Below are 16,706 nucleotides of genomic sequence, written 5' to 3' on the forward strand. Positions count from 1 at the left end.
TTGGTGTCGCGCGATAGTGACGCATGTATTTCGCGACTTGTTTAGCTCACATGTTTGCAATCGAGGAGATCAGCCAGGTTTCTAATGAATTTCTACACATTTTTTGATACATCAAAAGGAAACCATGTCCTTAAAACCATCGGCACAGAAGTGTGTTAAGAATGTTACAAACGACCCTGTTCGAAATTTTGAGAAATGGAAGAAAAAATACACAAAGACGAAGAAACGAGTGAAACAAGACAGACAGCCTGCGAAGAAACGAGATTGGCAAATCGAAAAAGATCTTATCAACAAACTAGTGTCTAAATATGATGAGGTGGGTTTGTTTCATAGTCGACAGGTGGAAATCGCTGACCAATCCTTTAATATTGAATGTTATTTTTGACTGATCCCTTTACGTGCTTCCTAGCAGCAAGCATGTTCCTCTTGTCCACAAGTAATTCCCTTTGATAAATCAGCTGTAGTGGATAGTCGTGTTTCAACATCCTTCTACGAAGTTTCGACTGTCACCACAGTTCATCCAATTCATCAATCATGTTAAACAATATGATGTGCGAGCTTATGTGGTTAATTGATCCAAGTTTCCCTTTGATATCACGACCTTTGTAATAATACAAGGTTTTGTCTTTTTTTAAACACAGATTAATGCCAAGGATGCTGTGAACTTTTCAGACTTCCCACTATCAAAGAAAACCCTCAAAGGTAAAATGTATCTCAAGCTGTAACACATTTATATGCATGTGACCTCACAAAACACTAGATAAAACATGGATTTGTTCTATTGAAGACATTGAGACATTTTTGCTTTAGGATTAATTTGTGTATGCTGCTGAGGTGGCATAGAACCTATGCTTATATTCCCTTTACTTTCCTTCCAGGTCTTATGGAGGCACAATATCGTCAGCCCACAGAGATTCAGCGTCAGACAATAGGTTTTGCCCTGCAAGGGAAGGACGTGCTAGGTGCAGCCAAGACTGGTTCCGGCAAAACATTGGCTTTCCTCATTCCCGTGAGTTGAATATTTTTGTGTTGTTCATCCAATGAAGCCTCTAATAATACATTAAGACTTGGTCATTGCCATTAGTAACAACTTATTTATAAAGGGTAGTGTCTAGTGGTATTAAGAGGATTGTAATTATACATGTTGTGTTTTCTAATGGACCTCTACAGTTAATGATTGTATTGTGGGAGGTGATGGAATGATGAAATGACTAGGGGAGGGGTGATGCATGAATTAACACCCTTGTTGTTATTACTATTCACTTATAGAGTGAATGTGTTTGGTTTGGTTGGAGGATGGGGTGGTAGACAGTTGCTGTGTTCCATTATTCACCCTCTGTACTGTGTACCTTGTTTGAGTGCAGTGAAGTACCCTTTCCACCCTCCGCAATTCGAGGCGAGTACATAGAGCTCGAAAGTCCCGCCCCTTAGTTCCGCGTTTCACGGGACCTAAGCTGACCATCTAACAACGTGGTAGCGAGTAAATATCTTCTGATCTCAGTCATGATATGCGCTGGGCTACAAATATGCTGTTTAAGATGATAGATAAAGATTATTCATGCAGAAGTCTCAATGTTTTGTTCCGAGGCCGTCGGCATGGAAAATGTGAAGAAACACAGCTTTCTAAAAAATGTGGGGGTTCGTACGAAAAATTAAGCAAAAATATCAGAAACAACATATATGGAGCTCGTGGCACAACTCGAAGGGGATCGAAATACCATTTTAATACCGCCATTGGATTACATGCTACGATTTTCGGCTAAAAACGCTGTTGAGGTCCCATGAAATCGGGGGAAGTGACGTCACTTTCGAGCTCTATTCACGTTCTGTCTGATGCACTTCACGGAAATGACGGTTGTCGCGTGACATCCGAGTTTACCAACCGCCAATATGCAATTCAACACGGAAGGCACTGTTCCTTATGCTAACACTTTTTAAAGTTACCCCTGCCTCTAATACACATGGCGATTGTCTTTGGAATCAAAACTATGCTGTTATCACGGAGATTCAACCGTTTGACAGATCTGGCACTCAACTACGTCACAAACATGGCGGCCGTTGAGTGCGAAAAGTGTACAGTAACACCACACTTCGAAAAATGGCCGTTTTGGGGGCGTTATCCGGGTAATTTACAGTACACTTTACCGTCGCGATTAGAAATGGAACACAGATGGGGTGTCTCAGATGGCGCACTTGTGCACTTCGGGCACTATATTTCAGTGCATAGGGCGCTTTGAAAGTAAAATTTTCTTCGTTCAGTGCACTGAAAAGCGCCCGGATGATGCCCTAACAATGGCGGAAAACGCAGTGCTTGAACGATGGACACTTCACGCACTAAACGGGCGCCATATTGACAATAAAACGGAAGAAACGTGACATTCAGTTCAGTAGAAGAGTTTGGTCAACTGTCTCCTGTATTTCTGTAAGTAATGTTGCTGAGACACCAACCTTTTCATGCCAAGCCAAGTATTGTACACAAAATAGCTGCCAGCTGGGATGTAGAAAATGTAAATACAAGCACGACACACCGTGCAATGTAAACAGTAGCCAACCGATATTTTGGTGAGCTAATGCTAGCTCAACCGTCACTTCAGGGCACAGTGCATAGTGCGCCGACTTTTTCACAACACTATGCACTAAAGACCCCCAGTGCACTGTGAGCACTATGCACTGAATGTCAGTGCACTGCCATAAGTGCGGCATCTGAGACACGGCACCTGCGCACCCAAACACAGTGCGGAAAGGGCGGTAAGTACGGGTAATGGAACACAGCAAGTGAGTGTGTGTGGGGGGGGGGACATGCAATGTTTCTGAGCCTGTACATACATTTTACTCTTCTCTGTTTTGTTTGTTGGCGTTGTCCTCTTATGTGTATCATGGTGCTGCAACCTCCCTGTCTCCGAGACAAATAAATCCTTTGTGGAGACTAATAAAGAAACCTAACCTAATGACAAATAGTTGTTGCTTTACCCGCCCTTGTTGCGAGTCTATGTATTGAATGATTTTCTGTGTATTTCTTAGGAGATTTCCTTCTGTGCTGCTTACTTGGTATATATATGAACTTTATTACAGGCTCTAGGCCCAATAGGCAGACACACTCCGTAGTATACATAGAAAACAATAACATATAAAATAGACAGGAAAAGAAAAAGAAGAGAAAAAACAACAAGCAATAATGCCTAAGCATTAGGGATGCAAATTATCGATTAATTCATTAATCATTAGTTGATAGCCTTATCGATCGACTTACGATTAATTGATAAGCGGCGTTTTCCCCCTGAAATCTCAAAGTTTCCCCCAAAAAAAACCCACTAAATCTAAACATTTTAGTTAAAAATGGAGATAAAATACCACATTTAAATTAATTCTTTAATGCAAAAGGTGATTTAAATTTTCCTACTATTCACACCCGTCTTCACACACACTCTTCACATGCCCATTTCACCTGGGTCTCTTGTCAGTTGAATTGTCGATTAATTGCGATTCATGTTTTTTAATCGATTAATGCATTGATCGATTAAAGTCCCTACTAAGCATACAAACATATCTGTCATGACAGTCTTAAAAGGCAGCCATACCAATGCTTCCCCATATATGATTGATATCGGATAGAGCTGCATCTGGAGCTTGTGAGAATACCGTTTTTAGACTTATCCAGACGGCACATGAACTTAAACATTAGGTTCCTCAAGAGACCAGGTAAAGTACAAAGTCCTGAGTCACAAAATAATTTACTAGCACTGCAACTCCTAGGCTTTTTCAGCAATATCCTCAGACAGTCATTATATGCCACTTGGAGTTTGCGCAATGTTTCTTTTTTGTAGCTGACCCATAATGAGGCTGCATACATAGGGCTACAGTAGGCACGAAACAAGCTTTTTTTTCACATCATCAGAACAGTGGTGAAATGTTCTTACCAACATGTTTTGTATATGATTTAATTTCCCCTTGATGGTGCACTAGTTGTCTACACCAAAAGAGGGTCCACATCTGTTTATTGAATACAAATGCATTGGTAATAATAACGGACATCATATTATTGGTGTCTTTTCAGGTGTTGGAGTGTCTATATCGGCACCAGTGGACAGCTCTAGGTCCAGGTGCCTTAATTGAATATAAAAGCATAGGTAATAATAATGGTCATCATACTGTACTTTCGTTATTGGTGTTTTCTCAGGTGTTGGAGTGTCTATATCGGAACCAGTGGACAGCTCTAGATGGTCTTGGTGCCCTCATCATCTCCCCAACACGAGAACTGGCCTACCAGACATTCCAGGTCCTGCGCAAAGTGGGCAAAAACCATGAGTTCTCTGCTGGCCTGATAATCGGTGGCAAGGTGGGGAAATGAACTCTACATTTTAAGAGTGCTGCATGCTTGAGAATCACTGGTTGAGCCTTGTGTTTCTAAACAAATGTGAATGTTGTATGTTTTTCACAAATCATATAACTGCTCATGGTTGTTTTCCCCCATATGCAGGACTTGAAGGATGAGGCAGAAAAGATTCACCGCACCAACATCATCATCTGCACTCCGGGACGGCTGCTGCAGCACATGGACCAGACCTCTGCCTTCCACGTCTCAGACCTGCTCATGCTGGGTAGGTTTAGATCGGGGGTGGGGAACCTTTTTCATTCGAGGGGCCACTTCAACATCATCCGAGGGCCGTAAAAGTCCTCCGAGGGCTTTACTATCAACACAAAACCAGGATTTCCCCCTGCACTTTAGGCCTATATTGAAGGCAGCCACCTTTAAAACAGAACCCACCTCGTCTAGGTCCGCTGAATATAACTTAATTGTATTGCAAAATGTATTTTCTAAGATTCCTTTACAAGATATTTAATATTTCATGAGAAGCTCCATAACATTAAAATGACATCGGGGGCCGGTTAAAACGGCCCTCGAGACATAGACATAGGCAGACATGGGGAAGATGCGCTTCTTTAACCCTGTGAAACCTGAACCATGAAAGCAATGAGAGAAAATTCTAATTTTTTGGAATTTGCTTCAATATTGGTCCCTTATAAGAAATGTAAAAAAAAAATTCAAAATTTTGTTAAGGTCGCTGAGATATTTCATGCATCATATATGATGCATCAGGCTTTTAATGAATGAAAATTCCAATTTCATGACCATTGAAAAATGACTTTTAATGCATTTACAACTTTTTTTTAATTTAAAAAAGTTATCAGACAATTTAATTTGAGGACTATCTTTAAATATTTAGTGAGATCCTGCCATTTTTTTAAGCCTATCCTTGTTTTAGCAGGACCATATTTTACATTTCCCACAGCCTGGTTGGGTAATTTTTTAAAATCTATGTAAAAACATAGCTGATTGGATGCTCAACAACCTATTTATGAGTGTAATATAGATCATTATTCATTTTTGATGTGTAATTTGAATATATGGGTCCATTACTACAATTGGACCATTTCTCCATTCACTTCAATGCATTTTTTACGAGATCATAATTTCAACATTTTGCATTACATTTTCAAAATTGCAAGTAAAACCTGTTTCTTAAGGCAATATCTTTGTCTTGAAGTAAAACAACTTGTGTGTTTTGTTAAACGATCGTCGTGGTGTGCTTTGCAAGTTTCCCTATGGAGCAAATGCATTGATGGCTGACTTCCTGCCACCGCCGGATGGTGCTTATATGTCTCATCAGTTTTAGCACGATCTCTCTGCAACACGGTGTAAAAATATAAACTCTTCCTTGCTTAATTGCACAAAGCAAGTGTTCAAATTAAAGGATGTAGAGTTATATTTCGGAAATTTGTACACAAACCTTATGCAATTTGACGAAATCTCAGCGTCGGTCAGGGAAACCGCTTCCACCCCATTTTCCTGTTTTTCGCCGAGCTGTGGTCAACTTGTTGTCGACCGCTGCTCTCTTGTGGCGGTTTCCGCGTACTGCAGGACGTTTGGAAATGACACGCAGGATGTTTTTCAGATCGATTTTTTTTTGTGTCAGCGTGGAGAGGGCTTTGAATTTGATGAGACATATATGATGCATCCGGCGCGATAGGGTTAAGTATGAGAAGTGCAAATTTCCAAGTTAATGAATATTCAGAAATTGATTGTGGTGCTATATACATGAAAATGATAACATATGTGAATGTGTAGCACAAATTCTGAAATCAAGAACAGTCGTGAGAAATCAAGCGCAGCCGTGTATATACAGTAATGGACAGAATGGATTTCAAATGGGAATGGTGATACTCTCCCAGTATTATGTCTGTGAAATGTAACAAAACTTTTAATAATAATAATAATAATAAAAATAATAATAATAAAAAGTTGTAGTACAACTATAAAGTCTTTTCCTCTCTCCTTGTGTTTTTCTGCATCCCTGTTCTAGTCCTTGACGAGGCTGACCGTATTCTAGATCTGGGCTTCTCGGAGACTCTGAATGCCATCGTGGACCACCTGCCTTCTCAGAGGCAGACACTGCTGTTCTCTGCCACACAGACCAAATCAATCAAAGACCTTGCTCGTCTTAGTCTGAAGGAACCAGAATATGTCTGGGTGCATGAACAAGCAAAGTTCAGGTAGGAAGCTAGCAGGTTTTTTTTTTTAGCGGATTGTTTGTATTAGTAAAATATGACCATTTGTTATCATGGCATGAACAAAATTCTCATTTGGACGAACTTCATCCACAGCTTAACATCAATCTCGCGTCTGAATTCCTCGTTTTAGAATTCCTACTGTGACAAAATGCAGACATTAGAATTAACGTGCCTTGTCCTTTTTTTAAGTACATCTTGGAAAATTGCTGTGCTTAACTGTCATATGTCTTACCTCTGTGTCCTCTTCAGTACCCCTGCGACTCTGGAGCAGAACTATGTGGTGTGTGAGCTCCACCAAAAGGTGGACATGCTCTTCTCCTTCCTCCGGAGTCATCTGCACAAGAAGATCATCGTCTTCTTTGCATGCTGCAAGGAGGTAGGAAAACTCCCTCCCCTGCTCCCCTGTGATTAGCACAATAATTTTGTGTAGTTAATAGCCCCTCCCGGCCCCCGGCTTTATAATGTGGTTGATTATGATGATATACAATGATTTTGTGTGTGTGTGTGTGTGTGTGTGTGTGTGTGTGTGTGTGTGTGTGTGTGTGTGTGTGTGTGTGTTGGGGGGTGGGTGGCTCTGGCCCTTTTTGTACTTGCTCTAAAGTTCATAGAGGGTCCAAGGCATTTTTGTTCTTTCTCTGCATTTTAACGTCTGCACCTTGCCAGCATCCTACTTCAAGAGTCATCTTTAAAAGCAGTTAAAAATGAAAATTCCCCTCTTGCTCACCAAACATGAGCACCAGCACAAACGATTGGAAGTGAAGAGACTGGACAAAGCCTTTGACTAAGGTGCTAAGGTGTTCATTTCTGTCCCAGGTGCAGTATCTGTTCCGAGCCTTCTGTCGCTTGAGGCCTGGCATCTCCGTGTTGGCTCTCCACGGCAAACAGCAGCAGATGAAGAGGGTGGAGGTCTACAACGACTTTGTGGGGAAAAAGTCGGCCGTTCTGTTTGCAACTGACATTGCTGCAAGAGGACTTGGTAAGTCCGTTCGTATTCTGTTTATGAGATAAATGAATGGAAAGGGTGCCATGTTTTTCTGTCTTGTTTCCATGTTCTTTTCTTCCTAGGCACACTGCTTTGCCAATGTTTGTTTCCACTGTTCGGACATATGCAAACATCTGCGCCGGTGTGCAGGGTTGTAATTGAAAACAGTGGAATCAAGCTTTGGCAGAGCAGTGCACTTCACTTTGGCATAAGCGGTGTGCAGAGGGCCTTACTTGTTAGCCCTTTTAGGTGAAGCTTACTGATCACTGTTTCCTTTTCTCTTGTCAATGTCTAGATTTCCCTGCGGTGAACTGGGTGCTGCAGTATGATTGTCCTGAGGATGCCAACACCTACATCCACAGAGTTGGGAGGACAGCCAGGTAAATTAGGCTTCTCTCATGAGTGTGCTGTTTGCACTGCTATGATGTGATTCGATATTGGCCAAATCTCAAGATTTTAAAAAGTGCGCTGGTAAATATTTGTCAAAAAGATTTGTCAACATGGATGAAGGACCACCACCTACAGCTGAACCTGGCCAAGACAGAGCTCCTGGTGATCCCAGCTAAAGAGTCGCTCAGTCACAACATCAACCTCAAGATAGGCTCCACCATCGTGACCCCAAACAAAGTCGCCAAAAACCTTGGCGTCATGATTGATGATGAGCTGTCATGCTCCAACTACATCAACTCAGTCACCCGGACCTGTCGATTCCAGATGTCCAACGTACGGAATATCAGACCTGTGCTGACACAATATTCTACACAACGACTGGTCCAGGCCACGGTCCTGTCCCGCGTTGACTACTGCAACTCACTCATGACGGGTCTACCTGCTTGTGCGCTAAAACCTCTGCAGATGATCCAGAATGCGGCGGCACGGTTGATATTCAATCAACCCAAAAGGACCCATGTTACTCCTCTATTTATTGAGTTGCACTGGTTACCTATCGCCGCCCGGATCAAGCACAAGGCATTGACCCTTGCCTACAAAACCATCACAGGAACGGCCTGTTTATCTGAAGGACCTACTAACGCCTTATGTTACTGGAAGAGAACTGCGCTCATCCAGCACAAGCCGTCTGGCTCTGCCATCCAGTCGCTCTAGGTACTCCCAGTCAAGATTGTTCTCCGTTGTAGTACCCAAGTGGTGGAACGGTCTCCTAGAGGCAGCAAGACTAAGCACATCTCTTGCAGCCTTCAAGAAACAACTAAAGACCTTCCTCTTTCGAGAGAATCTACTAGACTAATGCTTGAGCTGACCTTGCCCTAGGGCAGACTCCTGACATGATGTTTAGTTTAGTTTAGTTTAGTTTAGTTTGTGTGTGTGTGTACTCGTTTACTCTTTAAAAAAAAATAAAAAAATAAAAATAACCCTTCTTTGCAACTGCACTTGTTGTTCTGTATATCTCCTGTGCACTTTGCATTTGCTTGTGATGTTGGCTTGATTATGTCCTCTTTTGAAAGTCGCTTTGGTTATAAAGCGTCTGCCAAATGCAATGTAATGTAATGTAATGTAATGTAAATAGTGCCCAAGGGACATAGACAGTGAGTTGTGCAGTGTACATGGGTTCTAAATTGTATGGTTTCACCTGGGGGCGCTGTGGCGGAGGATCGGGAAATTATCCTGGCCGGACTCGAACCGGGGTCCCCGGGGTTGGGCATGCAAGCCCAAATGTAGGTTCGAGTCCGGCCAGGGTCATTTCCCGATCCTCCCCCGCCTCTCTGTCCCATTCACTTCCTGTCACCATCTTCGACTGTCCTGTCAAGTAAAGGCATAAAAGCCCCTAAAAAAATAATAATAAATAAACAAAAAATGTTTTCACCTTTCTGTACGAAACTAGCTGCGCACAACTCAACCTCTGATTGTTGGAAACCGCTGTCGGTCAAAACATTAGCTCACATGGTTGACTGAAGGCATACTCCTTGTCCATTGTCTGCGCGCACATCCATCTGAGATGATGCCACAGAGACATCAGAATCAAGGGATTATGACTTCCACCTAGAGGTGTTAAAAGTAAAGGTATGGTGTTAGTACAACACTTGAACGTGATATTTCATAGTGCACCAGTTACGCCATGGTACCTAATGAGATGGATAGACTGTTGTTACTGAGAAAACACTAAAATCCTAACGAGGGCCCACCACAAACTTGATGTAACCAGTGCAGAGTCAGATGATCCTAAGACAAGTACACATATCTACTGGTCACTCAGAAAAGTTAACCTGGGGTGTATTTCTCGAAATCGTAGTTGCTAACTATATTAGCTGCTTTGTTGTTTGCAATGCAATTTCCCATTGGCAACTACCGAAGTTGCTAACTGGCTAACGACTACGATTTCGAGAAACGCACCCCTGTGTTGGAAGAGAGCTATGTTTCTTTTTTTACTTTTACTTTTGACACTTCTGCTTCCACCCATTTTCACCATGAAGTACTTTGGGAGTTGTCGTTGGTAATGTGAGATATTTTCTCTCTCCCATTTTTAGGTACCAGGAGGGTGGTGAGGCCCTACTTGTGCTGCTCCCGTCCGAGGAGGAGGCCATGGTGGCCGCCCTGAAGGAACGCAGGGTGCCCATCAACAAGATCCAGTTAGTAAATGTCTTGCCTCTGTTACATCTCCAACCAAGTCATTCATTTTCATTTGAAAGTACTGATGTACTTTACTTTTCCCTTTTCAATGGAGTACATGCTCGGAGGGTCAGACGGGCGTTGATGTGTGACATACTTTCTAATCAGCGGATGTTGAAACATGGAAAAGGTTTATACTGTATGTCTGAAACAAAGATTAATAACTTAAGATCAAGTAAGGAGCAGACCAGACATAGCCCCACAGACACCCAAATGTTCAGTCATTTTAGAGTGAGGGTTAAATGCTGGTCTTTCTCTTTGTCTGTGTGTGTGTGTGTGTGTGTGTGTGTGTGTGTGTGTGTGTGTGTGTGTGTGTGTGTGTGTGTGTGTGTGTGTGTGTGTGTGTTTTTCCAGAATAAATCCAGAGAAGCTACTGTCGGTACAGGAGAAATTGGAATCATTTTTGGCCCAAGAGATGGAGCAAAAAGAACGTGCACAAAGGGTGTGTACATCTTATGTGTTTCCTTTGTATCGCATGGCCGACTGTGCGAACATATGCTTAGTGCATTACATGCTTCTTTCTCACGCTTTAATTTTCTGCAGTGCTTTGTGTCCTATCTCCGTTCCATCTTCCTCATGAAGAACAAGCAAGTCTTTGATGTCACTCGGATAAAACTGCCTGAATATGCAGCGTGAGTACCCCACCCTGCCACTACAGCATGTTTCAAGTGTCAATTTGTTTCCCTACAGCAGTGGTGTCAAACGGGTGCGCGTCCCGTCAGATGGTTCAAGCCGGCCCCTAACTTGTAGAGAAAAAAACTTGAAGTCAAAATATGCAGTAAATCTTCATAAAGCCCATTACAACATTGGTGGCAGTTTTCTCAAAATTCAGGTTATTAATAGAGAATTGAGAGTAAATGTCTTTTTTTGGAGTCAATGCTCCTTATATACAGTACCTTCAAAAAGTCTACACACCCCTCCTCAAATGTCAGCTTCACGGTCCGGTGATGTTTTGCGCTAAACATACCCTTCTGAATTATGACCAAAAAGTTCAATCTTGGTGAGGTAAATTTAGCAAAAAATACTTCTGTCATCTCACAAATGCATGTGGGAAGATGTGTTATGTCAGCTGAAACCGAGGTTGAACATTTCTGACATAATTTAAAAATTCCAAAAGGTATTTTTGGCACAAAACATCACCGCAATAACACCATACCTAACGTGAAGTATGGTGGTGGCAGCATTGTTCTTTTGTGCTGTTTTTCTTCAGCTGTAACTGGGACCTTCATTAGGGAGGAGGGAATTATGAACATTTCCACAGGGGCCATGGTAGGGCCGTGGTAGTGGCACAAAATCTTCGCCCCCTCTGGTAGAAAGGTGAAGATGCAGAGAAACTAATCTTTCAGAACGACAATTTCTCTAAGCACACGCCTAAATCTACAAAAGAATGGCTTCACCAGAATAATTTGGAGCTTTTGGAATGGCACAAGACAAGCCAAAGGTGCTGCAACTAAGTATTAATTTAAGGGTGTGTATATTTATGCAGATGCCTGAAGAAGATCTATGATCGAAACGTTGCTCCCAATAAATTAAGTCTTTTGCAAGCAGTGTGCAGATCCTTTCCCGCTCCTATATATTTATGCAACCATGTTAATTGAAGTTTTTTATTTTCTATTGTTTCCCTATAAAGCCTTATGCTTGTTTCTCAATTGCATTGTACAGGTTAATAGTTTAGAATCAAGGTGGAAAAAACTGAATTTATTTGTCTTTCTGTCGTTTTTTTTTACATCACAAAAACCTGACATTTGAGAAGGGGTGTGTAGACTTTTTGAAGGCACTGTACCTGCTGCTGCCATCCACCTCCAGATGATTGACTAGCAATAAGATTCCAATATGAAAATACATTTGCGATACTTCTCAATAAAGCTACTGGTCCGGCCCACTTGATAGGCTGTATGTGGCCCCTGACATGAAATGACACCCCTGCTCTACAGGGTATCCTGAAAATGTCTACACACTTTAAATCATTATAATGTAGGTTTTTATTCATTTCATTTCATTTTTAAAGTACAATAGAAAACAATTGTATTCTTTTGTCACCACACTTTGTTTTGCATTTCTTGACAACGTTGTAGCTAACTAAGTTAGCAACTTACTTGATTGCAATGCAATTTCCCATTGGGAACCAAGTAAGTTACTAACTAGTCAGCAACGATGCTTTTGAGAAATGGACTCCTGGTCCGTTCACTGCTGGCAACGTAACTCGCACACAACTCACTGGGTATTTTGGTGCATTTACTTTCACTTTTAGTGATTGTTGCAGTTCTCGTACTGCATACTGTAGACTTCAGTTTGAGAATAGGTGGTGGCAAAGCAATGAAGTGATGTTTAATAAATACCTACTTCACAATAATTTAAGGTGTGTACGTGTGTCTTTTTTTCGGGAAAGCCTATATATTTCTACAAAGGGACTGACTGAGTTCTTCACTTTGGTCACCTTTTATTTTGTAGGTCGCTGGGGTTAGCGGTGGCTCCCCGTGTGCGTTTCCTGAACAAGGTTGAGAAACCTGGACAGGAGAATCTAGAGGGGAAGACTCATGTGAAGATGGATGTGAAGGCAGAGAATGATCAAGCTGAAGACTCTTCAGATGACCAGCGGAGTGAAGATGAAGACGGTGATATTAAAGGTAATGTAGGAGATGTAGATTTTAGGTCTCTGTTTGGTCTTATTTCTCATTTCCTCTGCATAATAACTCATCACGTGTCATCCGACTGAAACTGGTTTGACCCGGTTTGATCTAGTCAGAACCGGTTTGATCCAGTCGGATTCAGTTTGAACCAATATGATCTGGTTTGAACCGGTTGGATCCAATTTGAGCTGGTTTAAAATAGTTTGGTCAGAACTGGTTTGATCTGGTCACATTGTAGCTAAGGCGAGGGTTCAGAGCCAGATAGATTGGAAAATACATTTCCCATTTTAAAGACCGACTAGGCCTACATATATTTTAGATACATAGGGCCAAGAAAAGCTGATCGGAAAAGGACACAATGAGTGCACAAGTAGTCCCTTTAGAAGTTTTCTTAACTCCAACCTCTAAAATGTCATCTTCTGATCCATCATATTGCAGGCAAGATGAAAGGCCTGCTGTGTAATTCTGGAGATAGTGACGAGGACGACGAAGGCACATTGGACCTTTTCACCGTCAAGAGGACGGACGTATTTAACGTTACTACGAAACAAGAGGAAGAGGTGTGTAATTACATAGACAGGTTACATATGCAGATGATATGAGTAAGACTTCCCTTTAAAAGTCTGGATTCATCAACCTGTGTACATGTGTGTTTTTGTCTGACCTCTCTAGTCTGAGAGTGACTCGGAGAAGCCCAAGAGCCGCCAAGTCAAAGAATCGAAGGTGAAAGAAGCCAAGCGAGTTCAGAAGAAGAACCTGAAGGTTAACTCAAAGATTATCTTCACCGATGATGGACAGGTATGACCGTGGATACACTTGGCTGTATTACAAATGAAAATATGTACTACAATGCCTCCCACAGCGGCTTTAAACTTGTCTCATATGTGCCAACGCATGAGATGTAGACTATAAATGTCCTCCTGCTCTTTTAGACGGTGCAGCAGTGGCCTCTTGTCCAGAGGCCCGTTGCTAGCGGCAACCAGGACGATGAGGACGACGAAGAGGAGTCGGGCATCAACGTGGACAAGGCCAGAGAGAGGCTGAGGCTGGAGGACCAGGAGTTCGACAAGAACGAGTATCGCCGCAAAGTCCGGGAGAAGCATCGGGTATGCAATCGAACGTCTACACAAACAAACACACCGTGACTCATAGAGATTTAGAAGAGTACAGAAAATGAATTCCAGAGGGAAATAAAGGTGTCCAGTTCACTATACACAGATCACAGATGGCATACCCTCACATGCATACACACGCCTAAATCCAGCTTACTCAATAATACATTCCCTTGCATAGCTATCTATCAAAAATGTCTTGCTATGAACTGAAACATTTACCAGAGGCAAATCGATTCATGCCCAAGTGGTGGGAATGGCTTAAGTATAAACGTAAAACCATTCAGATGCATAAATGTGCTATTTGTCATTTATCTGAGTTTGTGTCCATACTATTTTACTTTTTCACCAACAGGAAAAGAGGCTGAAGGAGAGAGCTGCTAAGAGGGAGGCAAGCAGGCAACAGAAAGAGGTAAGTCATATCAGGATTTTTTTTTACTGTTTAACCCCATTGATGCTGAATGCTGTGTATACTAGGGTTGGGAATATTCATGGATGCGCATCAGAAAATCGATACGACCGGTACAATGCCGTTGCATCGATTTGAAAACGCCTGCATCAGTAAAAACTGCAAATAAACTCAAGATGCATCGCATCTTAACCCATTGGTGCCTGAGCCAGTTTTTAGAAAAGGTCCCCAATGCCTGAGGTTTTTTGAGATAAGAAAATTTGGTTGAAAACTCCGATGAAAAATTCAATATCTCAGCCTCTGGAACACATAGGGACATGGGACAAATTGCATTGAAAAGGTAAAATCCTCTGCTGTCACGGGATTATGATCATTCAGCATTAACACTAACACATATTCCTTAAAAAAATCATATCTCATAATCAAATGATTGAAAAAATGTCATGTGCTTTCAGGATAATGCTTGATGCTGCTATTTATTATAGGCTATTTATTGCTACTGTTACAATAGCCGACTATAACTAAATCATAATAATCATTATTATTATAATTATTAGGCAGTCATTTCTGCCATAAATCAGGGGACATTTGTCTGATACAGCCACTTCCTCTCCCACCGGCGACTATGGCCGTTTTATTCCTCCAAACGTTATGCAGAGACCGATGAGCTATTTCATATCATATTTTGAGACGGGGCTCCACTTTGAGCTGGATGTGTGGCCGCGCGTCTATAATCCGCATGTCTACCGTTGTCTGCCTCACCAATAGGCTATCACCATATCCGAAAGTTCTTCAGTGAAAATATTCTGAAATAGGCCTATCTAAAGGACGTGCTTCCTCTGATATTGGCAACTTCGCCAATTGCCCCGAGTGTCGGAGTGAACTTTTGGTAATGTCGGGGGCGAAATCTAGTTGACTGTCTATTTGGAAGCCACTCCTCCACCTCTTCATATGGCCGCGGCAAATCACACTCCTGCTCTCTATCTAAAGGGTCTTCAATCATATTTCCTTTCCTCGATCGAAATCTGTTCATTACCTTTCAACTGAACGTCACGTTTGCTGTAACAGCATGTCTCGCGAACCACAGCCTTTTTTTTTTTTACCTGTGTGAAATGACTAAACAATCCACGTCTGCAGAAGCGAGCATGGTTGATTTCGTTTGACATTTTTGTCGACAAATCAAACTTTTTTGCCACCACATGATCTTTAAAAAATCGAGAACACCCACCTCTTGTGTATTTGAACAAAACATTATGGATTGCATCGCCCATGCGTCTTGAAAATATTGACAAATCAATAATGTTGCGTAACGCAACAACCGGCATCAGGGCCAATGTTGCGTAACGCAACATCCGGCGTCAATGGGTTAACTGTCTAATCTGTTTTTCATCACATCGTACTGTAACCAATAGCCTGTACCTAACTAACTAAATAACTGTAATGTATTGCTTATGCAGAGGAAGAAGGAAGACGATGGTGAGGGTGATGAGAGTGATGAAGATGAGGCGGTGGCTTACCTGTCAGGAGCAGATGAAGACTTCAACATTGACGAACTCCCAGATCCTGACAAATACAGAGACAGAGATGAGGACGACAGCAGGTGGGTTTCTACAGAGGATCTAATTCTCTCATTAGTTTCCACAGTTCTGATCAGTTCCATTCCATAACATTGAATTGGGCTGTTCTTACATTCTTTTCATTTCAGCATTCGACTTCTTTTTTACATTTAAAAAAAGTTTGTTCCATGTCCAAGTTCAAAACATCTGTTCAGCACTATAATTGCCAAATAATGAAGAACTATGAAAATGGCAGCTAATTCATTGGATGGTTCAACTGTAATATTTTATTTGGCATTTGTTTTGTGTTTGAAGTGAACATCTCAGGAAGAGGACTCACAGTGATTCTGATGACATGGAGCCAGGTGTGTAACTTCTATATTATAATCTAAAAATATCTGCAATAACCATTAACCCCATTGGTAATGTACTAGGCAAACTGCATCTAAGCATTTTAAAGTCTGAGTGTTCTGTCTTGACTCTTGAACTGTTATATCCTACTCTTTGTTGTGTATCTCAATACATCTCAATATCTTTTTTCAAGTATAACAAAGTATAATCATTCAAGAAATATCTTCAGTAGCGGTTGAATTAACCCCTTAACATGTACCTGGAAAACGAAGGCATCTGGGTCCGTGTATCATCCGATCATTCAACTATTCCATTCAATCTGGCAAACGGAAAACGAAATAACGACTCCATATTTTGTTTTCCCGTTTTTCTATATCGCCAAAAAAATGGGGAGTTGTGTTGATGTTCCTTTTCCCAACTCAAAACAGAACAAGTAATAAACGAGAAAACCAAAACGAAATAACAACTCTA

The 16,706-nt window shown here is 41.6% G+C and overlaps 1 protein-coding gene across 1 annotated transcript in view; it reads left to right on the forward strand.

The window, feature by feature from the left end:
• Positions 1-16,706, forward strand: part of ddx10 (DEAD (Asp-Glu-Ala-Asp) box polypeptide 10) — a 17,889-nt gene continuing 1,183 nt past the window's right edge. Inside the window, exons 1-19 of the mRNA XM_063187467.1 lie at positions 1-316; positions 642-702; positions 879-1,009; positions 4,178-4,336; positions 4,478-4,598; positions 6,363-6,552; positions 6,820-6,946; positions 7,384-7,546; positions 7,848-7,932; positions 10,036-10,137; positions 10,532-10,619; positions 10,721-10,809; positions 12,629-12,804; positions 13,246-13,367; positions 13,480-13,605; positions 13,740-13,913; positions 14,275-14,331; positions 15,786-15,928; positions 16,200-16,249. Of these exons, the coding sequence (XP_063043537.1) occupies positions 125-316; positions 642-702; positions 879-1,009; positions 4,178-4,336; positions 4,478-4,598; positions 6,363-6,552; positions 6,820-6,946; positions 7,384-7,546; positions 7,848-7,932; positions 10,036-10,137; positions 10,532-10,619; positions 10,721-10,809; positions 12,629-12,804; positions 13,246-13,367; positions 13,480-13,605; positions 13,740-13,913; positions 14,275-14,331; positions 15,786-15,928; positions 16,200-16,249 (2,356 nt within the window). The 5' untranslated portion in view covers positions 1-124. The remainder of the gene's footprint in view (positions 317-641; positions 703-878; positions 1,010-4,177; positions 4,337-4,477; positions 4,599-6,362; positions 6,553-6,819; positions 6,947-7,383; positions 7,547-7,847; positions 7,933-10,035; positions 10,138-10,531; positions 10,620-10,720; positions 10,810-12,628; positions 12,805-13,245; positions 13,368-13,479; positions 13,606-13,739; positions 13,914-14,274; positions 14,332-15,785; positions 15,929-16,199; positions 16,250-16,706) is intronic.

The sequence above is a fragment of the Engraulis encrasicolus genome, chromosome 21 (assembly GCF_034702125.1).
Source record: "Engraulis encrasicolus isolate BLACKSEA-1 chromosome 21, IST_EnEncr_1.0, whole genome shotgun sequence".
NCBI classification, from domain to species: domain Eukaryota; kingdom Metazoa; phylum Chordata; class Actinopteri; order Clupeiformes; family Engraulidae; genus Engraulis; species Engraulis encrasicolus.